Source organism: Camelina sativa, chromosome 1, assembly GCF_030686135.1.
Source record: "Camelina sativa cultivar CO46 ecotype springtype chromosome 1, ASM3068613v1".
Taxonomy (NCBI): Eukaryota; Viridiplantae; Streptophyta; class Magnoliopsida; order Brassicales; family Brassicaceae; genus Camelina; species Camelina sativa.
Genome location: NC_141880.1, coordinates 7,231,719 through 7,253,831, shown reverse-complemented (window position 1 = coordinate 7,253,831; position 22,113 = coordinate 7,231,719). Strand labels below are relative to the sequence as shown.

Sequence of the window (22,113 nt, the reverse complement as noted above, 5' to 3'; positions counted from 1 at the left end):
CTAGGATCTCAAACGTCACAATTAACGACTAATTAGAATGAGGATGTCGAATGAAGAATCTGGAACACTTTATTAATTATGCAAATGATGGAAAAGTTAACATACTACTGTTACTGTACAGTAGTACTAATAAACATCAAATTTGAAAACGGAGATAATGAGAGGGTATATTCGTATTATCGAAGAAGTAGAAGGGTTCATCGTCAGAAAAATTAAAGTTTCTAATTTTGAAAATCCACTCCCCCCAATTCAAATCTGAGACTGAGAGAGAGAGATTGAAAGGGATTCAAACAGCTCTCGAAACTTCAAAAAAAGCGCTGGGTTAGTTTACATTATTAATTTAATTCGTCCTCAAAGCTTCTGAACAAGTTGCTCCTTTCTTCCAGAGTGTGAAGTTTGAATCGTCTTCTTTAATCTTTCCGCATGCTGAAAGAGAGCCGAAGCTAGTGCCTCTCGATCTACCATGTCTCGAAACGTTCCCAGAATCGAGATGCCGGAATCGGAAGAGAACGTGTTCGCGAACTTGTCTCTGTTTTCGCCGTCAAGAGCTCCTCTTAATTCGATACCAGATCCAAATCAGCTTCAGATGGCGAATCATCTATCCGAATTCGATTTGGTTCAGAAATTGGAAAGCACGAGAACGCAGCATCAACGAGCACTGGGTCCGGAGAAGAGATTCGATGTTTCGGAAGGTAGAGCTGGGATTGCGAGTGGTATGCATGATTCGAACCCTAAGATTGTTGGCCGGAAGTCTCGGTCGGAGCCTAACTCTGCGCAGAGTACGCCCACTAGGAACGGTGCTAGGGTTTCTCTTGGTGGGGGTTGTGCTACCGGCGCACGAGTTGTTCAGTCTTTTGGTGGAAGAGGAACGAGCTCGTTTGCGAGGATTCCAAGGGGGATTTCTATGGCTGAGTCTGTTAGCTTTGCGTTAACAACTCCACATTTTGAGCTCAATGAAGATCATTCGTTTTGGAAAGAGCACAATGTGCAGGTTGGTGCATTGTTGAGGAGACTCTCGATCAATTAGGTTTTTTTTTTTTTTTCGGAACTTACTAACTTAGGGGTCTTCTAATATGGTGTAGGTTTTGATAAGGCTGAGGCCATTAAGTACAATGGAAAGGGCTAGTCAAGGACATGGTAGGTGTTTGAAACAGGAGAGTCCACAAACATTGCTCTGGTTAGGCCATCCAGAGACCAGATTCACCTTTGACCATGTTGCCAGTGAGGCAATATCTCAGGTAAGCTTCATCTCAAATTCATGTAGTTCCACTTGAAAGTGAACATTATAGCTAGCTTCAGAGGCTTTTTGTATGTGATGTAGTTACCTATAATGTTCTGGATGCGTGTTCTCTTGATTTTCAGGAAAAGCTATTTCACGTTGCTGGACTGCCCATGGTGGAGAATTGCTTGTCTGGTTACAATAGCTGTGTGTTCGCCTACGGTCAGGTGAGATCATAAATGATGATATGTTTCATGTTTCTGCTAGTTAGAATTTCCATGGTGCAAAATTAAGAAACTTAACTTCCTCTCATGTAGACTGGTAGTGGCAAGACTTATACTATGATGGGAGAGATATCTGAGGTTGAGGGAAGCCTTGGTGAAGACTGCGGAGTTACTGCTCGTATTTTTGAGTATCTGTTCTCAAGAATTAAAATGGTAGTTGCCTAACTTACTCTCGACGAATCACTTCAAGCCAATATATATTTCAGTACTAAAAAGGGTCTTTTATAACAGGAAGAAGAAGAAAGGAGAGATGAAAACTTGAAATTTAGTTGCAAATGTTCTTTTCTTGAGATATATAACGAGCAGATAACCGACCTCTTGGAACCATCGTCAACCAATTTGCAAGTAATTCAATTATTTTCCTCCTACACTTGGTTATTATATATCAGTCTGGTGCCTTTTTGTTTTTGTTTTTGTTTTTGTTTTGGGATAGGTCATAACCTTGAATTCCATATTTTAGCTCAGAGAAGACTTGGGAAAAGGAGTATATGTTGAAAATCTTGTAGAACATAATGTGAGAACTGTTAATGACGTTCTAAAGCTTCTACTACAGGCAAGACGTCCATACCCAAACATTCTGTTAAGAGTTTTAAGTGTTCAAGTATTTAACTTGATATGTTTTCCTTATGCTCAGGGAGCAACTAACCGGAAGATTGCTGCAACCCGTATGAACAGTGAAAGCAGCAGATCCCACAGCGTTTTCACGTGTACAATCGAGAGCCTCTGGGAGAGAGATTCTCTAACTCATTCAAGATTTGCCAGACTAAACTTGGTCGATCTGGCTGGTTCTGAAAGGTAGCTTGTACTTTTTACTGTGTTTACTTTTGCATCTTTGACTGCTGAAATTATTTTTGATATATATACAGGCAGAAAAGCTCAGGTGCAGAAGGTGATCGCCTAAAAGAAGCAGCAAATATTAACAAATCCTTATCTACTTTGGGGTAATCATAACAGACACCTGTTTACGTGTCAGTGTCTGCCCTATGCTTTTTATTGTCATGAACTGTTTTCTGTTGTACATTGCCAAGCGTCTCAACTCTCAGGTCAAAATAATATGTGTATGTTTGATGGAGAAAATTTGTGAAGAAACTGAATATATGCAAAGCAAGAAAGAATGGCGATAGTTTAATGGCTTTTAGGTCTTTGGCAACTTAAAATTTATTATGAACTTTTAGACAATCTTATTACAAGATAAGATGCCAACAACTTCTGACACCTTTAGCGATCTTTGTAGCTACTAATACTTTTCCATTCATTTGTCAATTTAGCTTAGTGATAATGTCTCTGGTGGATTTGGCACATGGGAAGCATAGACATGTTCCCTATAGAGATTCTCGACTTACCTTTTTACTGCAGGTATGACTATTAGAGTACTACATCCTTCATTTCTTTTCTCTGTTGCAATTGCATGGGGACTGACTTACAGATATGGTTTCAGGATTCTCTAGGGGGTAACTCCAAAACAATGATAATAGCTAATGTCAGCCCATCTCTTTGGTTTGTACCAAAAGTCATTCTTGTTTAATAATAATGGGTTTACATTGTCTTGTGTATTTCTAATTGTTATCGTCTTATTGCAGCTCTACAAACGAAACCCTCAGCACGCTGAAGTTCGCGCAACGGGCAAAACTAATCCAGAATAATGTAGTTAGAAATATTCATTGATTACGATCTCTTCTATGAAAGTTTGACCTGATATAAGGCTGCTTCACTCTGATTTTCCAGGCTAAAGTCAATGAAGATGCCTCTGGGGATGTTACAGCACTCCAACAGGAAATAAGAAAGTTAAAGGTATCAATTATTGACAAATTGCATCAAACAGCAAACTTTCCTACGTCTCATGCGTAGTCATGTGAGGTCATATCAAAACCTTTTCATGTATTCAAACAGGTCCAACTGTCTTCCCTTGTGAAGAACCATGACTCAAGTGGGGCTCTTTCAGACTGCATATCTTCTCATGAAGAATCCAGATACTCTGTTACATCTAAAGTAGCAGGAGAAATAAGACAAGACAAGTGTCACTGTCAGGTGCACAATTCACTGAGAAAAAAGGTATTTTTGCAACAAATTTGTGGATATCTTGCGACTATGATACTGAACTGGCTTGAAAACTGTATAACAGGTGAAAAATATGAAAGATAATTTGATTGGTGCTCTCAGAAGGGAAAAGGTTTCTGAATCTGCCCTTCAGAAGTCCGAGGCTCAGATTGAGCGTATAGACTGCTTGGTTAGTTTGTTACACAGACAGTTCAATTTCGTATTTTGAAAGGATATATCCTAGACAGAGACATCTCATGATGCAAACGAAATAGGTTACATCTTAGTTCATCTTATATTTTGACCCTTCATTACAGGTTAGAGACATGGAAGAAGATGCCAAGCGCATTAAAATAATGCTTAATCTTAGGGAAGAAAATGTTGGCGAGATGGAATTCTGTACGTCTGGTTCATTGATGACAAAAGAGTGTCTCATTGAAGAAAATAAAACTCTAAAAGGAGAGATCAAGCTTCTCCTCGATAGCATTGACAAGAATCCAGAGTTGACACGTTCGGCCTTGGAGAACACCAAGCTCCGGGAGCAGCTACAACGGTAAATCACCTATTAACTGTTTTGGAAGAGTCTTTCTTATTTTGAAACGTTCTATACCCTGATTTTTACTTTCTTTACAGATATCAGCAATTTTATGAGCATGGGGAACGAGAGGCATTGCTTGCTGAGGTGACGGGACTACGTGACCAGGTTTGAGAATGCCTTTACCAAATGGACTTTACGCAATAAATCAAGCTGAACTTTTTTCACTTCTCATGCAGCTTCTTGATGTTCTTGAAGGAAAAGATGATTCCTTTTCTAAACACACAATGAAGGTTTGGGGAAAATAAACTATTTGTTATTTTTATTTCCTGGAAACTGTCGTTGCTGGTTTCTTATGCGTGAACTTTGATAACGCTGTAGGAGAACGAAATGGAGAAGGAATTTGAAGACTGCAGAAACATGAACTCTAATTTGATCAGGTAATATAAAAAATTATATGAAATTTAATTATCTTTTGTGAAGGTTTGATATCGCATGGAAAATTATTTACCCTGCTGCATTTTTCTGTTATGTGGTGGGATGTAGAATGAAATAACTTTTGAGTTCTCTGTTGCATAATTATCTAAAAGTATCATCCTATTCTTGGAATGTTTCTACATACGTCCATAACCCTGTTGTACCCTAATTCTGCTATGGCTTGTGTTTGTTAATATTTTAACGTTGAACCTGAAACTTTTTCATTATTCAAGTTTGATTAAATTGGAAAAGAAGCCTGCTATGGTACTGTTTCTTATGTTTTGGTGTTGCTAATCAATGCAGAGAACTAGATGAAGTACAAGCAGGACTTGGAAGATACTTGAATTTCGATCATATACAATCCAACTTTGTAAGAATTCAGAGTGACAGTGAGATGATTGTTATAAAATTTTCTTTGCTGGTGGTTTATCTTTGTTGTACCTTTTGCAGGTTGCGTCTTCCACCAGAGGAGTTGAGCCGGTTAATCAAGCTCATAAGCAGGTTTGTTGAGTGAATATTTGTACCATAAGAATCATAGTCTGAATAGTTTTACTTACATGTATTAAAAATTGGTTTGCATACTTAAAATTGCTTTATAGGGAAGATCGTTTACCGCCCTTTCTTTCCATTGAAACAGGCAGAAACCATGCCAACTATAAGTGAAACCCAAGAGGAGGTGGCTATTTCAGAGAGTAAAAACTGCAGCAACATTGGTAATCCTGATGGCAAAGGGGTTAGGCTTCTAAATGAACCGCATGATGTGCTAGAGGAGAATAATAGATCCAGCATAGAAGGTTATGACATGGAAAGTGAAGTTGTACCCAGCATAGAAGGTTATGACACGGAGTTATGTGGCATGGTCAATAATAGAGATGCACTAGTGAAGAAGACAGATGAGGGGATAGACCGGTCAATTTTGCAGTTCAAGTTAGGAAAATTAATGAAGGACCTCGAGGAGGCCAGAACACTGAATTGTCAATACGAAAAAGAGTATAAGTCGCAATTATCTCAACAAGAAGACATTGAAGTAGTCCGTGAGCAAGTCGAGACAGAAACTGCCAGAACCATTCTTGAGTTGCAGGAAGAGGTGACTGCTCTCCAGTCTGAATTTCAAAGTAGAATCTGTAACTTGACCGAGGAAAACCAGTCGATGAAAGATACTATAACTGCAAGAGAGGCAGAAACAAGAGCACTTAACCAAGACTGGGAAATGGCTACCTTAGAACTAACAAATTTCATCGTCGATGGGTCTAAATCCATAAAAAATGCTTCTAGACAGATTGAAAGTATAATCTGTTCGTTTCCACAAGTGAATGCGTGGATAGGTGATTATGTTGAGAAGGCTGCAAAAAGTTGTATAAAAAAGGAAGAAACAATTTTACTTCTACAGAAAAGCTTGGAAGATGCACGGACATTAGTAGCAGTGATGAATTTGAAGCTGAATTCCTTAAAGGGCGCAACAATTGCTCTCAACGAATTTCAACTAGGTGGCAATTCTGCCAACACTGAAGAGGGTTTCCACTTGAATAATGAAATAGACAGGAAGAGCAACTTGAAAGCAAGGCAGTATTCTGTTCTGAAAACAGAACGACATGCCGAAGCTGCTTTTGCTGTTACAAAATGGCTTTCTGATTCTAGAAATCAACACCAGATGCTGGAAATAGTACAAGATCAATCAGTAAAAGATGGTGGTACATTAATCTCTGCTTCTCCTGGTGCTGATATTAGTTTGTCAAAGGATGGATATCTAAGTGATGCAACATATCCATATCCAAAGGGTGATGAGCTTTCAACATCAAGCTCTGACTTTTCAAACTGTAAATGGCAACGTGATTGTGCACTGAACGTAAAATGTCAAGGAGTTTCAAGTTCTGGATCTGACGCTCAAGATAGTAACAACAAGACTACATCAGCAGCTTTGATTGCTAAGAGTGGTTCTGCACATAGTGTTTTCTGTGGAGGTATACATTTGCTTGTTTTCGCTTATTCACCATTTTACATTTAAGATCTGAAATGAGTAAAATCTTGAATGACTAGACCACCAGTTTTATTTTATATGTAGACTTCTAGAGAAAGAAGCTTAAAATTTTGTTTTATGCAGAGGGGAGGCAGTCAGTAGAAAAGCCATTGGCTATTATGATGGGGAAAGCAGGAACGCAATGCAAATTCAGTAACCCGGTAAGCTTTTCGTTTCACTTTGTGAAGATATATAAAGAAATTGGTTACATGTCAATAACAAAGTAAACCTCTGAACTTATATCTATGCAGCTTTCTTCCGAGGCATGTATGGGTCTTATGCAGAGAATGGATCCTGTTAGAAGTTTCTTCGATCGATTTGAGGAAGTCAATGCTACCATGAAAGAAGCTGATCTCACACTATGTGAATTAGTAAAGGCCAATGAAAAATCAAATCATGTTACAGAAATGTGGATTCAAACCCATGGAGAGCTAATAGTTAAGGAAAAAACTCTGATGGATGATCTTGAACTGGTAAAGTCTACACTATCCGCATGTGAAGAAGAAAATCAAATCTTGCTAAATCAAACACACTCCACTTTGGCGGACATGGAAAATTCAGTGTCTTTGCTTGAAGAATATTTTCTGGAAACGAAAAGAGGAGTAGAAGAAACATTAGAGGCTTTGTTTTCCGATGTCCTTTTAGCTGGAAAAGATCTTCTCCAATTGATTTCCAACTCAAGACCATCGCTTGAACAGACTGTATCTGAAACCATGGAGAGAGAGTTCACCATGTATGCAACATACCAATGCCACATTGGGAAACTGATCGATCAAATTTTGGATCAGAGAAAACAGGTTATCACTCCCCACCTTTCAGGCCAAGAAAATCATCAGTCAGTGAAAATTAATGCCATTGGGTATAATGCTGAAGATGAAGTCACTGGAAAGCAAAACAGAGCAGAGATCGTTACATGTTTAGAAAATAATGTTCAGTCACATGAGAGCCTATTATATGAGAACTTGTATCTGAAAAAGGAGCTTGAGAGAAAAGAGGCTTTGTGCGAAGGCTTGCTTTTTGATTTGAAGCTACTTCAGGAATCAGCATCAAACAAAAGAGATATCAAGAATGAAATGGATGAGCTGTTTGACGCATTATGCAAAGTACAGCTAGAGCTGGAGCTGAAAGCAATTCAAGTTCATGATCTTTTTGTTCGTAACGAGAATCTTGAAAATTGCTCCATTGACTTAAAGTCAGATCTAGAGCAGGCCAAAGAGAGGATACAAATTCTTGCGGAGCAGAATGATGAGTTAAGGGTCCTCGTTAGTGATCTCTGTACGGAAAAGGTTGCAGCTGAGGAGGGAATGGACGAACAAAAGGATCTTGTCAGAAGGTTGGAAAAAGAAATCCTTCACTTGACTACTACAGCAGAGAAGCAATTGCTTTCTGCGGTCAAGTCCATTGAAGCAAATTTGGAAAAAACCTGTGATGAGAAAGATCAGCTTGTTGAGGAAATATGTTCGTTAAATAATAAGCTTGAGTTGGCCTATGCTATAGCTGATGAAAAAGAAGCAATTGCGGTAGAGGCTCGTCAGGTATGTAACTTGGAGCCTTTTGTTTCTAGATGAATCATTTGATCCTTAGCACAATTGAAGGGTTAACAAGAATTAAAACTTGTTCTTGTGTAGGAATCTGAAGCAAGTAAAATATATACTGAACAAAAGGAAGAGGAGGTCAAGATTCTAGAAATTTCTGTTGAAGAACTTGAGCGTACGATAAATATATTAGAAAGACGGGTTAGTGTTCTTTGTTTGTCATTCTCTATATCTTAAAGGTATTGCATGAACTCTTATACTTACTTATATGTGAGCTATTTTGGCTTCCAGGTGTCTGATATGGATGAGGAAGTTAAAAGGCACCGTACCACCCAAGATTTGTTAGAGACAGAGCTGCAAGCTCTCAGACAGAGATTGTTTAGATTTGAAAACTTCACTGGTGTGGTAAAAACCAATGAACGCATAGAGGAATATAAGAGCCACATAAGGTCAGCCAACCTAATCCTACTCAAGATATTTGTTTCTCTTGTATATCTTTCTTGGCGAAGACTAAATTTGGTAAAAATAAATGTGTTTTAGGTCGACAGAGCAGAGTCAGATACAAGTCATTCAGAAGGAAGTAGCCGAGAAAACCAAAGAGGTGTGTTATATTATTGGAATGCCCGGCTTAATTTCTCCATGTAATTTCCTGATATTGCGAAAATGATTATTGTTTGTTTATTTACTTCTACCTTGTCTTTCCTCACTTACAGATTAAACAGCTAAAAGAGTATATCTCCGAAATTTTACTGCATTCTGAGGCCCAAGCATCTGCTTACCAAGAGAAGGTATTAGATTTGTAGACTTAAGCAGTACTCGGCACTGTGATTGTTAAATAATCTAGCACCAGCAAAGTACTGTTTCCATGCTACACATTTTGCGCATATTTGTGTCTCTGTTGGCGTTCTTGCTAAAAATCATGTCATGATTTAAAAAATATCAAGTCAAGAATTGTAATTATTTCTGATTTCTATTGTGGTGATCTGAAGGAGGCAAAATTTGATAACAATGGCGTATATTTCGATAAGAACCTGGAAGGGTTATTTTCCTTAATTTGTAGCTCATATAGTTTCTTTGTTTCTAATCTCAACAGTATAAGACTTTGGAGGTTATGATTCGAGACTACAAACTAGAGGACTCAAGTTCGTCAGCTGCTGAGACCATATCACATAAAACTGATAAAAGCTCTATAAAGAGTAGAGGTTCAAGTTCACCCTTTAGATGTATAGTTGGGATGGTACAACAGATGAAACTGGAGAAGGATCAGGAATTGGCCATGGCAAGGGTTCGTGCTGAAGAATTGGAGTCATTGCTAGCTGTTAAACAGAAAGAGGTTCAGGCTACCTTCATTTGATTGTTCTTTTCATCTGGAGTGCTCACAGATTTTTAAATGAACGTGTTGCCAGCAGATTAGTTTCTATTAACCTTGATTCGGTTTAAAGAGACTCAGTGAATATTTTCTTGCTGGAACAGGTTTGCACATTGAACACGAGGATAGCTGCAGCTGATAGCATGACTCATGATGTTATTCGGGATTTACTTGGTGTGAAAATGGACATAACCAGCTATGCTGTAAGTATATCAGATTATAAGCCATCTTCAAAAGACTTCATATGCACCTTTTCTAAATGTATCGGTTTCTCTGTTGGGATGTTTCAGGACTTGATTGACCAGCACCATCTCCAAAGAGTGGTTGAAGAGGCTCAGAAACAGGCTGAAGAGATCCTCTCCAAGGTGATGATGCTATATGCTTAATGGCATCTACTTACATTATTAATTGGTTTTCAATTTTGTTATTGATACTTTTTTCTTCTCTTTTAATTTCAGGAGCAAGAAATCATCAACCTGAAGAGACATATTGATTCTCTTCTTAAGGAAAGAGAAAGGTTAGGCCTGTTCTACTGATACTAGAACTGTTATATCACGAACCAAAGTGCTAATTTTCTCTCGGAATGTTCCTGCTTTTTGTGGACAGTTGCATGTCAGAGTTGAACAAGAAAGATACAGATGTTCTTGCGACACAGATATCTTTGGACCAACTACAAGAGCGAGTTCAGTTGCTTTATATGCAAAACGAAATGCTCAAGGTAAGCAGGAGTTTCTTCTAGTACTCTCACCACCAGCTCTATTTATTTTATGTGTTTTCCTTAATTCACTGATTCTTTCTATCTTCCGTTTGCAGAATGACAAGAGCAATTTGCTGAAGAAGTTAGCTGAACTTGATAGAACAATCCACGATGCACGGGCCAGTAACCATCGTGCTCCACAGACAACAAAGGTACGTATAACGGAACCAAACCAAAGAATAATTGCGAAGAACTCAACGGTTGATTCTAAGATTCTGAATCTCGTTTTATGGAACAGGATACAGTGTCGTTCAACCTTGCTGATACTGATTATACCAAGAGACTGGAAAACGCTCAGAAGCTTCTTTCCCATGCAAATAACGAATTGGCAAAGTATCGGAAAACGAGCAATAACCACCCATCTACAAGAACTCAAGGACAGAGCTCCAGTACAAGATATCGGTAAGTAAATGTTCTCAAAGCTTCTCTTCCCCTTGGCTTGTTCTTGAGAGTATATATCGCACGGTTCAAACCTATGAAGCTAGTCCAGCAATCTGAACAACGCACAGGTTCTGAAACTGCGACAAAGCAAATCAGATTGTAGAGTGTTTTGTATGGCTTGATCGTTCCACTTCCAGTAGCTTGATGGAATTACGTTCTTGGAATGTTTTCTTTAATTTTGTGTGTGTTAAGTTGGAATTGTTGTGTATATATAACATGTCGCTGCAATTGGCCTGTTGTCGTTGTTGTATTATATGTTTATATTTCTATAAAGGAAGAGATTCTCTTTTCTTTCTTTCTCCTTCATCTGATAAACAACCTCTCGATTATATCATCTCTCACTTCTGTCGTCGTTAGCTTTCTCCTTCATCCGATCCCGTGCTCACATCAGAACTACTCTTCTTGTTAAACGGAGACGATCTCATCTTCCTCACTTTCTTCTCCGGAGACACCCCAATCGCCGCAACCTGCTTCCTTTTCCTCGGAGCTGCTGGTGGTTTTGCGGCTTTACTTGCCGCAGGTTTTCTTCCTCCTTTCTTTGCTGGTGCAGCTACCTCAACTACCACGTCATCATCATCATCGTCCGCGTCAATTGCTTTCGATGTTTCAGTTGCTTCTGTTGATAAAACCACAAGAAAGACAAGACTTAACTTTAAGACCCAAATTACATACAATAGGTTGTGTTAGATCAATGCTTATTTGTCAAAACTGTGTATCAGCTTACTGCTTGAATCCGCAACTCCTAAGCCAAAATTGTATTGAGCAAACACCTTTGAAGCTGGGGCCTTCTTTTTGGCTCCTCCTTGTCTACCTTTTGGCTTTACCACTTCTGCTACGTTGTTATCTTATAGAACCAAAAAAAAGTTTCCAATGTATATTAGATCCAACCAAGAAAACAAAACGCAATGAAAACGCTGGAGTACGAGGAGACTAACCACTGTCCATTGCTGAATAGGAAGCCTCTGTTGTTTCGGATTCACTGGCTTTCTTTGTGGTCTTCTTTGTTACCGGTTTCTTTGGCGCCTGTTTTTTAGCCTTTACTGGTGCTCCAGAACTGGCCCTGATTTTTTCCAGTGCTACCTTTCTCTCTATTTCGGCTTTAGCATCGGCCTGATCAAGTTTCTGCAATATGAGGGACAAGATATATCAGTGACAAATTAAATATTAAGCGTTATATAAGGGATAGCTTTGTGAATCCTTACATCTAGTTCCTTGTCAAGAGAGTCCAGGTCTCTGAGCCAGAGGGATCTTGGCGTGTGTTTTTTCAAGTCTTTAATTGTTTCAATTATTTTCTCTTTGTCTGACAATAACTCCTTGACTTTCTCTTTAGTCAACGATCCAATAGCCATTTCCAATAATATGTAGTCATACTCTGAGCCGAGTATATAAGTGTCTGCGGAATCTGCAGGATCCACTGAGCTTTCTTCAGATTCTTCAGCTGCATCAACTGCTCCAGAAACTGCATCTTCTACAGGCATTAACTTCCTCGGAAATGGTGTAAACCCTCTCTGTCTCAAGTCCTCAACAATATCAGCTTTCTTTCTATTCAATATGATTTCTCCACTGACAACTCCACGAATGAACTTTACTTTGTTTTCTAGTTTCTGCAGCTCAAGTTCCAGATTCTTCAGCATAGTATCCTGTATACATCAGAAGACAGTTAAGACATAATGTTAGAACATTGCCATGATGACTAAAACCTCTAAAGGACTGAATCATAGTTTGCTTTCAAACCTTTCTCTTCTCATAGAATTCAAGCCGTACATCAAAGAACTCTTCAAGGACTGCAACATAGGGATGTAACATTAGTATGTCTTATAGAGGGGGGAAAAAAAACAGAATGAAAACAAGTTGGATCTCTTCTTACTTTGTTCTGGAGATGCATATTTCTTTAGAACACCTTTTTTTATCAAAGAGATGCATATTACTTGTAGAGATTTTCGTGGTGAGTTTAAATTTCTCAAGAAAGCCCTCTTTCCGAGCCTCCAGCATGTTCTCTTCACTCAATTTAAGGTCAAGACTCACAGATGTAGCGTCACTGTTAGACCTGACGTCCTGCAGAAAAAAAAGAACGACTCAGAAAGCGGCATAAAAAAATACTAGTTTAGTTTCTAATTATTAAATCATGCATTCTATCTACCTGCTGGAGAAAGGAGGCACCATTATCCGTCTTTAATGACTGCAAGAATTGTGTATGATCATCAGTCCACCTTCTGATGGGCAGCTCCGTAATTCGAATAGTTGTGTCATCAACTTCCTCATATAGACCAGTGATTGTGTAGGTACAACCACCTTCCTTGGACGCAGTTTTCTCAATGGTTCCTTTAAAACCTCTATACCAAGGATCCATAGGAACCACACTTTCACCATTGAGTCGACGCCTTATGTTAGCAACAATATCTCTAGGGTTGTAGTTCGGTATGAACGTGCTCAACCCAGTTCCAATGCCTTCAGAGCCATTGACAAGTACAGTTGGAATTATGGGCATGTACCTAACCAGCATTAACATATTAAGTTAACTAGTCTGAAAAGAGAAAAAAAAAAACCAAACAATTAAAGAAGGGAAATAATTACCAAGTTGGCTCTATCTTTTGCCCATCCTCGTTCAAGTAATCAAGTAGGACATCATCATCCTTGGCAAACAAGACCCTTGTTGCATGAGAGAGTTTAGTCCAAAGGTATTCTGCAGGGGCTGCATCTTTTCCACCCTACAATTGGGTACGTACACTATGATGAGCACAAGCATAGATTAATGAGAACAGTTGGTCTATTAGCTATCCTTACCGAAGCTCGTGTACCAAATTGGCCATTTGGTTTAAGTAAGTTGATATTGTTGCTGCCCAAGTAATCCTGTGCCATGCCTATCATAGTGCTGGAAAGACTCTGCTCGCCATGATGATAAGCTGATTTCTTCGATCATAACCAGCGAATTGGGCAACTTTCATTCGATTAACTAAGTTAATTTTGAATGCACAGAAAAGTATCTTTCTCTGACCGGGCTTGAGCCCATCAACCATTGAGGGAATTGACCGTTGAAGATCCGCCATGGAGAACAAGATCAGTTCTTTGTTCACGAAGTCACTGTATGTGACTGTTACGAGCCTTAGCCTTTGATACAGATCTAGTAATAGGACCCGTCGTTAGTTAGCTAGGAAACAGAGGAACAACTAGAAAACAGAGGATCCTAAAACTTAAGCTTCCCTTAACCCTAGTCTCTCTTGAGAATAAGGTTAATGCTTGGAAGTTGCTTTCTTATTGATCATCGAGTCTCCTTATATAGGAAAACCCTTACAACCGACTGATGCTAAAATAAGTAAAAATACCAAAACCTTAGTTCAATATTAAAAGGCAATAGAAGAGGTTTTTTATAAAAGGCAATAGCAATCTAAATAACCGACTAAATAGCAAGTTAGCATTAGTGGGAGTGTCTTTTGTCCCATTCAGGGTTAGAGGGTTTTTTTCATCTTTGTTTTCTGACATTAAAAGGGTTGGAGTTGGAATTTTAAATTTCCATTTTAGAATGATGATAGATATAACTTTAGTAAAAATGTAATTAATTTCAATGCTTTTGTTGTATTTGTTGTATGTTGACATTTCTATAGAGGAAGAGAATGCAATCTCAGTGATTCGGTGTAAAGAAAACCAACATTTACCATTGGCAATAAAATTTTAAGTTTTGGTCCTCTAGTTACGGAGTAATCATGAACTCAAGATATTTTTTTTTTAAAAAAGAAAACGTTCCCACGACTTCATGGTGCGTCTGCCTCCATCTTCAACGACTCATCCTGAGACAATTTTCATAAGAAAAAAGACATGTGAATCTCAGACCGAGTTTAAAGATGTGGAAGAGAGTGTGGGTCAATCATATGAAATAAAGCCAGAATATGCAAATGGTTATCCAGAAAACGCTGTAGAAAACATTTCAGGGGTGAGCATCAAACCAACCGCACACCTTAATACAGACATAGATGTAATGAACATCAGGGCTTTTGCCAATCGCAGATTCCACTGAACTTCCCTCAGCATCTAGAGGAAGAGGTTTTGTCAGTTCCCATTTTGGGGTTTCTGACGGTTGATCGGTTAAACTTTTGTCTGCAAGACAAAGAAAAAAGAAAAAGACAACTAGTCAGTCTTAGTTTAGCAGAGGACTAGGGACTCTTGTCCACAAATAGGTACAAGAGGGCATGTTACAAGATACAAATTGGTCAGCTGACCTATCACATGAAGTTTGGTTGCCCAAGAGCATGATTCGTCAAGCAATCGAAAACGGTAATTGGGAGCTCCATATGTAATCTGCAGAGAACCAATTAAACAACATTAATGAAAGTGCATAGAAACAAACATAATACTAATGAAAACCGGAGATGAGGGTTTTGTACCAAGATATAGACTCCTTTATCCTTGAGGACCCTATAGATTTTCATCAACTGCTTTCATTATAGGTGCAAAGGATCAAGAAAGAAATAATAATAATAAAAAGAAGAAGCCAGAATAAATAAATAAAACAGAAACCATTCAACATTTCGTGCCATGTATCGTTGGTATAAAAGTACCTCCAAACTTCCTCAAGCATTTGTGTTGAGTATTGCCTCGAATTGCTCCCACACTACAAAAAAAAAAAAAAAAAAAAGGATAAGACTTTTTCGTGAGAAAATCATAACCTCCCAATTACCTCAGCTCACTCACCAAAATGGAGTCTAAGGTTCCTGAAACACACAAGAAAAAAGTCCAAAACCGTTATTACATGAAAAAAACAAAAAACAAAAATGCATTGCGGCTAGTAATGGGATTTAAACATGTATGAAGAAAAGCATACATACCCTTATCAATAACAGCATCAAAAGAAGCATCTTCAAATGCCTTCATATCACGCACATCCATCTTCAAATCTGTTTTTTCACATGATCAATCTTGTAATCAAGCAATCAAGGCTGACGCAAATACATCAAAACTATAAGCCAATTTGAACAATTCCTATGATCTCTCTCTCTCCCCCACAAAAATGCAAGCACTAAGCAGAAGAAATCAAAACCAAAAAAAAGAAAGAGAAAACGCACATTTGAGCTGAGGACGATCAGAGTATTTCTTAACCATAGTATCAATCACAACAGAGGATATATCGATACTGACAACATCTTCGTATCCATCATCCACCATCCCTTCGCTAAAGGCTGCATTATTCCCAAAAAAAAAAATCAAAACGGATCCAATGCAAAAACTGTAGAAACCCTATAGATTTGTGTATTGGAAACCTGAGTTTCCACAGCCAACGACGAGGACTCGTTGATTACGGTGAGGAACATAGAGATTAATGAGAGGAGCTAGAGAAGGATACTTCTGGTACCAATCGAACGGTTCAGATTCGTTCGTGTAACGATCGTCCCAATACCATTTCTCGCTGTAAGATTGCGTCGGCGTCTCTGAAGAAGTCATCTCCTCCTTCTTCGTCTTTCTCCGTCCTCGTCGTCGTAACTCACTGGCCCGATCGATTTCGTTTCACTCTCTCTGATCAAAACAAGGAAGAGAGACGGTCATAATCAGATACATGAGCGACCACGGTATTGGTCAAAGACCTTCCTAATTAAGGCCACGTCATCTTCCTAATTTAAAAAGTCACGTGACGTGGCTTTAATAGAAGCAACTCAACGGCCGGACCGGTTTTCCGGTTTGATTTAATCTCGTAAATTAATATTAAACCCGTTCAAAATCGAAATAACCGGAAAACAAACGCAGAGTTTCTCGCGAAGACGACGATGGCGAAGGGATGGAAACGAAGAAAGATGGGAATATATGGTGTACAAGTTTCGTGCTTCACTGAAGTTTCGATGATTTCACCCTAAAAAAACCCAGATCATTCAGCTCTCTCGAACAGGTTCTCGCCAAAAACTTGACTTAGCTTTTCTCTTTATCGTGCCCTTTATCTCAATCTTACTGTGAAAGAGTGTGGACCGTCGTAAACTGATTTATGTGTTTGAATCGCTCTTTCAATTGGTCCTTGGTGGACTATCTGAACCTAAGCTTAGGCATAGCACACCAACAATGAGAAGTTTCATTACTTGGTAGTTTCTGAGCAAGAATTTGATACGAGAAATTATCGATGAGGTATAAATTCTCAGGTTTTATGCAGTGTCAAAGACTTTGTCTCTGTATAACTTTTGCCTTGCGAACATTTCAAAGATTGGTTTAAAACTGCTCTCTGTTTCATCCTTTTGCTTCTTCATCTTTTTATCAAAATGTAAAGAGTAGCAAAAGCATATTTTGAAGCATACTTTTTTTGTTTAGTTTGCAAAAAGCAGAGAAATTGTTGATCAGGAAGCTTGCTCAGTCTGGTTACACAATGTCAGCACCTTGTCGTATATCCCAATGTGTTGTGGTTCTTTTGATGAAGAAATTTTATCTACATGTTACTTTGTAGATTGGAATTAAATCAGTGAGGACTTTTAAATCATCTGGCTTGATTGTTCGTTCAACACTTTTAGTAAAGTTTATGCTTGCTAAGTTAATGTATATTCTTGCTTTTTGGTTCTGCAACCTCACAGGGGAATAAGTCTTCTCATGCATGGAAAAGGTTAATCCTTTCAAGCAAAGTATAAAGGTTTGATCCTAAAATGCGGTCTATTTCTTTCACCTATATAAATAGAAGCTTAACTGTTAACAGATTGATGCTTACCTGCATATTCACTACTTTTTCTTTTGGTTTCTGCTTACCTTCTCATGGCCAGTTCCGGTGGTGATCATGATGGTATCATCTCTCTCTCCCTCTATTTTTTTTTTTTTCACTTTCCTGTCTGGTTAAACACACACAGACTTACCAGCTATGAATATTGGATGTATGTGTGCACATATTAATATCGGTCATAGGAAAAGAAGCGTGAGATTTGATATTCCGATATTATCAATGGTCTGACTTAGATTTTTTCCCAATTGTTACACTGTAATTCATGAGAACATGTTTGAGGGGTCATTTAAGAGTCCAAATAACTGTCTTCCGTAAGCATATCATCTAAAACCAATTTTTTACTTCTTCCTAAATCTGATACTTCAACCTTTGGATAATGGTGTTGTCCTGTTTTGTTGTGAAGAGTGTAATTAGAGATTCATTTCCTCTTTCACTTAAAGCCTAATGTACATATAAATTTGCACAAAGGTAACTTTTGTGAGAAATAATTGCAGAAATTATAAAGTCCATATCTAATGCCCCACCAACGCATTACATGGTCAAGATAGAGTCTTTTTCACTCCTTACAAAGCATGCTATAGAGAGATATGAAACTGAGAGCTTTGAAGCTGGTGGCTACAAATGGTATGGCATCATTATTACACAACTTTGTTCTTCTTCTTTTTAAAATTATTAACAAAACCCTTTTCTGATTGAGATTAATCATTAACCCTTTTCGAAAACTTTCTTTTATTCAAAAGACACTTTTCAGTCTTCCTTTTTTCTCTCAGCATAGTGGACTAGTATAAAGTCTCTCTGGTCATGATTTCAACCTTTTCAACTCATAAGTGGATCGTTTCCCATGTAAAATCTGGGGCCATCTTTGTTTCTATTTTAGGGTGTCCAATCAAATACTGTGACTTTAGTATACTACTGTGCATTATTTTTAACATGATTAACAGAATATGTGGTTTTGCTTGCAGGAAACTTGTTCTGTACCCAAATGGAAATAAGAGCAAGAACACGAAAGATCATGTTTCTGTTTACTTGGCTCTTGCAGACTCTAGTTCATTAAGTCCAGGGTGGGAGGTTGGCGCTGTTTTCCGTCTGTATTTGCTGGATCAAAACAAAGATAGTTATTTGATCCTTCAAGGTAGATTTGTAACTTTTTATTCACTTCTTCAAGTTTGCATGTTTCTCTACTCCTCTTCCCACCCTTAATATGCATTTCGTGTTGCAGGAAAGGAGAGACGGTTTCATGCTGTCAAGCGTGAATGGGGATTCGATAAATTTATCCCTATCGGTACCTTCTCTGATGCGTCAAACGGTTACCTCATCGAAGACACATGTATGTTTGGAGCTGATGTGTTTGTTTCCAAAGAGAGAAGAAGTGGGAGAGGAGAATGTTTTTCAATGATTAAAGATGCTACTAGCACTAAGCACGTCTGGAAAATTGAGAATTTCTCCAAGTTAGACAAAGAAAGCTATGACTCAAATGCTTTCTTCGCTGGGGATAGAAAATGGTAACAACATATTTGTTACCAGTCCCTAAACCGTAGATCTTAAGCTAATTAAATTGTTCTAATGCAGGAAGATAAAGTTTTATCCAACGGGGACAAAGCAAGGAACAGGAACCCATCTTTCTATCTATCTGATCCTCGTAGATCCTGAAACCATTTCAGACGGTACAAAGATGTTTGTAGAGTTTAGAATACGAATATTTGATCAGTTACAAGGCAGGCACATTGCTGGGAAAGGTAAAAAAAACACCCACTAACTCATTTCTTGATACTTGTTATATGAATGTGAATCCGTTCACTTCTTGATCTGTCCTTTGTATCTGTTTTGCAGTTACTAAATGGTTTAGCCGATCAAGCTCGGAGAACGGATGGGTTAAATATGTATCAATGGTTTATTTCACACAACCTAACAGTGGTCTGTTGCTCAAAGATGCCTGTCTCGTTGAAGCTGATGTATGCTTCTTGGAATCACCAGTGCACTCTAATCTCGTCATGTTTGATCTCAAAAGTCAAATTTGTGAATTCTATATTAGTTCGACGAGAGACAGAGAGACAATAAATCAATAGTACTTAATGAGAATATAATGGCTGGTGTCCAAACGGGACCTGATGTGTGTGTTCATGTAATCACACAAGTGCACTTATGATCTCATCATCTTTTGGTTTCTTCCGTCTCTGATTTCACAAATAGCAGTATTTGCTTGCCTCTGTTTAAAATCTTGTCACAAAATGTTGTCCAATTCTTTTTTTTTTTTTTTTTTCAAACAAACTCCATTTAAGCTATTGACAAGAGCTCACCTCTAGGATAAGTCTTTACAACCGTCAACACACTTAAATGGGAAGATATCAAAGCAAATATGAATAGGTTCATAGCAAACCACATCATCCCAACATGACAATAAAGATACAAACATAAAGTATGACAACATAAACTAATACTAAGAAGATAGAAGAGCATACAAGCCACATAGATAGGGTGAACCACAAAGCGGATAGTCCAATTCTTTTGACATTGATAATGCAAACAAAGGATACTAATATTGAATAATACTCTTCATCATATAAAATTTCTTCTCAAAAGAAGCAAGAAATACAAATTATGAAATTAACTTTCTTACAACAACAGTAGTACAGTTATAATAATAAATAATTATATAAATTTCCCAATTGCTTAGCTTTTTTCTCTCCAAAGTGTGAAAAAAAATTGAATAAACCCATCTCAGAGTTGAAACTAAAAAGCCACAAAGAGCCTAAAATACAGGAGAACGAGACCCAAATCTGGACAGAACCGAGACGCTAAAAACCTGAGATTGAGTTCAGGTTTCAAGCTTGGACCTTGTTAGACTTGAGTGGCTTCACTACCTCCCAGGTGAAATCAGCATCGTCCCTTCCAAAGTGGCCATAAGCGGCAGTCTTCAAGAACCTACCGTTACCTCCTCTCTTCAAATCCAAGTTAATGGAGATCATACCTGGCCTGAAATCAAAACTCTCCTTAACAATCTCCAAAATCTCCTTGTCAGGTATCTTCCCGGTTCCATAACTGTCCACGAACACAGACAATGGCTCAGGGACACCAATGGCGTATGAGACTTGCACAATGCACCGCCTCGCGAGACCACTGGCTACAATGCTCTTAGCTGCTTGCCTAACGATGTAAGCGCCACTCCTGTCAACCTTGGTTGGGTCCTTTCCGGAGAAAGCACCACCTCCGTGTGCACCCCATCCACCGTAGGTGTCGATGATGATCTTACGGCCGGTAAGCCCTGCATCTCCGTGAGGACCTCCGATCACAAAACGACCAGATGGGTTGAGATGGAAGATGGTCTTCTCATCAAGGTACTTATCTGGGATCACAGGCTTGATCACATGCTCCTTAAGATCAGCTGCGATCTCATCGTTAGTCACGGTCTCATCGTGCTGTGTTGAGATGAGAACAGTGTGTACACGTACAGGGACCATAGCTCCGTTTTCGTTCAAGTACTCAATAGTGACTTGAGTCTTACCGTCTGGCCTCAACCAAGGGCAAGTTCCATTCTTGCGAACCTCAGTGAGCTTAGCTCCAAGCTTAGTGGCGAGAACGTGAGTAAGGGGCATGAGCTCAGGAGTCTCATCAGTAGCGTACCCAAACATGTGACCTTGGTCACCAGCTCCAACCTCCTCTGGCTTCTTAGTGAGATGACCATGAACACCTTGTGCAATATCAGGACTCTGTTGCTCGATGTTGACAAGAACCTTGCAGTTGTCAGCATCTAGACCAACATCGGCAGATACGAAACCAATCTCACGGCAAGTCTTGCGAACAATCTGCTCGTAATCAACGTTGGCCTTGGTGGTGATTTCTCCAAAAACCATGACCATGTTAGTCTTGGTACAGGTCTCACAAGCAACTTTGCTCTCAGGGTCTTGTTCAAGGCAAGCATCGAGGATAGCGTCAGAGATCTGATCGCAAAGCTTGTCGGGATGTCCCTCGTTGACGGATTCAGAGGTGAACAAAAAAGATTCCATTTTTTTCCGATCCGATTCAAAAACAAACAAACCTAACAGAGCACATAAATCAAACAAAGATCAATAAGAAAAAGTGTAAATACATAAGAAACTTCAATCAATTTTCAAATTGGGATCTTAGATTCAATAACTAGATCTATAAATCAAAACAACACATGGTTCAAATTCAAATTCGACTAATCACTTCAAACAAAAGTGGACACTTTGTTCAAATGCAGAGTCTTGAAAACGAACGTATGAATCGAAGGAAAGGATAACATACCTTAAAAGAGGAGACAGAGGGAGAGAGGTTGGAGCTAAAGAAGAGTGGTAGTAGTAGTACGAAGGTGAAGGAGGAGCGTAGAAGCTTTATATATACGAAGCTCACGATGGGGTGTAAGATCGTAATTTCGTCCAAATTCATTCCTAGTTTCATCAAACTGTGTTCAGACAATGAGATCTAGATATCCGACGGTTCATAATAGATCTGTAAATGAGAGCTGGTTTTAGCCGTTGGATTTGCTTAACTGGACCACCGCGTGCGAGTACAACTAGACAAAGCATCTTAAATGAAGATCTCGAATCACGAATTTTAATATTACTGTAGTTATTGATAATCTAATTAATGCTAAAAAAATAGTAGTCGATATTTTTTTGGTTGGGTATGTAAAATTTAAAATTTAAAATTTACATGAGTTATTGTGATTGTAATTAGTAGTAATATCGTGGTAGATCATGGAGAAGTTGTGTAAATTAGAGAAAGAGTTTGTGTTGTGTTGA

The 22,113-nt window shown here is 38.6% G+C and overlaps 2 protein-coding genes and 3 pseudogenes across 7 annotated transcripts; 2 read left to right on the top strand and 3 right to left on the bottom strand.

Moving 5' to 3' along the window:
• The first annotated feature begins 159 nt into the window (after positions 1-159).
• LOC104782268 (kinesin-like protein KIN-12C) lies at positions 160-10,962 on the top strand. Of its 2 annotated transcripts, none has more exons than XM_010507154.3 (34): positions 160-991; positions 1,083-1,238; positions 1,363-1,446; positions 1,537-1,656; positions 1,735-1,848; positions 1,964-2,056; positions 2,138-2,298; positions 2,370-2,444; positions 2,772-2,859; positions 2,942-3,000; positions 3,084-3,147; positions 3,229-3,294; positions 3,394-3,555; positions 3,626-3,730; positions 3,858-4,093; positions 4,174-4,243; positions 4,315-4,368; positions 4,457-4,515; positions 4,856-4,922; positions 5,003-5,053; positions 5,190-6,513; positions 6,654-6,730; positions 6,821-8,104; positions 8,198-8,305; positions 8,396-8,553; positions 8,645-8,705; positions 8,818-8,892; positions 9,198-9,437; positions 9,578-9,676; positions 9,764-9,838; positions 9,932-9,990; positions 10,080-10,191; positions 10,287-10,382; positions 10,469-10,962. In XM_010507154.3, the coding sequence occupies exons 1-34, from the start codon at positions 464-466 to the stop codon at positions 10,634-10,636; spliced, it is 6,348 nt and encodes a 2,115-aa protein (XP_010505456.2). In that variant the 5' UTR covers positions 160-463; the 3' UTR covers positions 10,637-10,962. The 2 variants fall into 2 exon arrangements, with proteins under 2 accessions (XP_010505456.2, XP_087309139.1); XM_087453013.1 differs by having other exon boundaries at positions 185-991; positions 3,394-3,531.
• LOC104782279 (DNA topoisomerase 2-like) lies at positions 10,838-13,808 on the bottom strand (annotated as a pseudogene). The gene is made up of 9 exons (XR_015559012.1): positions 13,456-13,808; positions 13,246-13,379; positions 12,812-13,163; positions 12,539-12,726; positions 12,406-12,455; positions 11,874-12,311; positions 11,607-11,793; positions 11,396-11,515; positions 10,838-11,287 (listed from the first exon to the last, which is right to left on the bottom strand). The product of XR_015559012.1 is annotated as a DNA topoisomerase 2-like (transcript).
• Positions 13,809-14,297: 489 nt separating this feature from the next.
• On the bottom strand, positions 14,298-16,626 carry LOC104782254 (uncharacterized). 2 transcript variants are annotated; one of them, XR_015559046.1, is made up of 9 exons: positions 15,924-16,626; positions 15,729-15,842; positions 15,492-15,560; positions 15,358-15,377; positions 15,225-15,277; positions 15,051-15,098; positions 14,886-14,964; positions 14,624-14,763; positions 14,298-14,456 (listed from the first exon to the last, which is right to left on the bottom strand). XR_015559046.1 is itself a non-coding variant. In XM_010507136.3 (9 exons), the coding sequence occupies exons 1-9, from the start codon at positions 16,102-16,104 to the stop codon at positions 14,421-14,423; spliced, it is 723 nt and encodes a 240-aa protein (XP_010505438.1). In that variant the 5' UTR covers positions 16,105-16,273; the 3' UTR covers positions 14,298-14,420. The 2 variants fall into 2 exon arrangements, 1 of the variants encoding a protein (XP_010505438.1); XM_010507136.3 differs by having other exon boundaries at positions 15,051-15,081; positions 15,924-16,273.
• Positions 16,627-17,292: 666 nt separating this feature from the next.
• Positions 17,293-19,519, top strand: LOC104782211 (protein RESTRICTED TEV MOVEMENT 3-like; annotated as a pseudogene). The gene is made up of 6 exons (XR_015559016.1): positions 17,293-17,413; positions 17,845-17,974; positions 18,313-18,482; positions 18,570-18,852; positions 18,920-19,086; positions 19,181-19,519. The product of XR_015559016.1 is annotated as a protein RESTRICTED TEV MOVEMENT 3-like (transcript).
• Positions 19,520-19,889: 370 nt separating this feature from the next.
• LOC104782200 (S-adenosylmethionine synthase 4 pseudogene) lies at positions 19,890-21,813 on the bottom strand (annotated as a pseudogene). Its single transcript, XR_015559013.1, has 2 exons — positions 21,617-21,813; positions 19,890-21,386 (listed from the first exon to the last, which is right to left on the bottom strand). The product of XR_015559013.1 is annotated as an S-adenosylmethionine synthase 4 pseudogene (transcript).
• Positions 21,814-22,113: the final 300 nt, after the last annotated feature.

What these genes read in the sequence shown, in the direction of transcription:
- LOC104782254 (XM_010507136.3), bottom strand. Translation starts at nt 16,104, where the DNA reads ATGACTTCTTCAGAGACGCCGACGCAATCTTACAGCGAGAAATGGTAT. An exon ending in CGTTGGCTGTGGAAACTCAG is followed by an intron (nt 15,843 to 15,923) that starts GTTTCCAATACA and finishes GGAATAATGCAG; the next exon opens with CCTTTAGCGAAGGGATGGTG. An exon ending in TGATCGTCCTCAGCTCAAAT is followed by an intron (nt 15,561 to 15,728) that starts GTGCGTTTTCTC and finishes GTGAAAAAACAG; the next exon opens with ATTTGAAGATGGATGTGCGT.
- LOC104782268 (XM_010507154.3), top strand. Translation starts at nt 464, where the DNA reads ATGTCTCGAAACGTTCCCAGAATCGAGATGCCGGAATCGGAAGAGAAC. An exon ending in TTCTAAAGCTTCTACTACAG is followed by an intron (nt 2,057 to 2,137) that starts GCAAGACGTCCA and finishes CCTTATGCTCAG; the next exon opens with GGAGCAACTAACCGGAAGAT. An exon ending in GACTTACCTTTTTACTGCAG is followed by an intron (nt 2,860 to 2,941) that starts GTATGACTATTA and finishes ATATGGTTTCAG; the next exon opens with GATTCTCTAGGGGGTAACTC.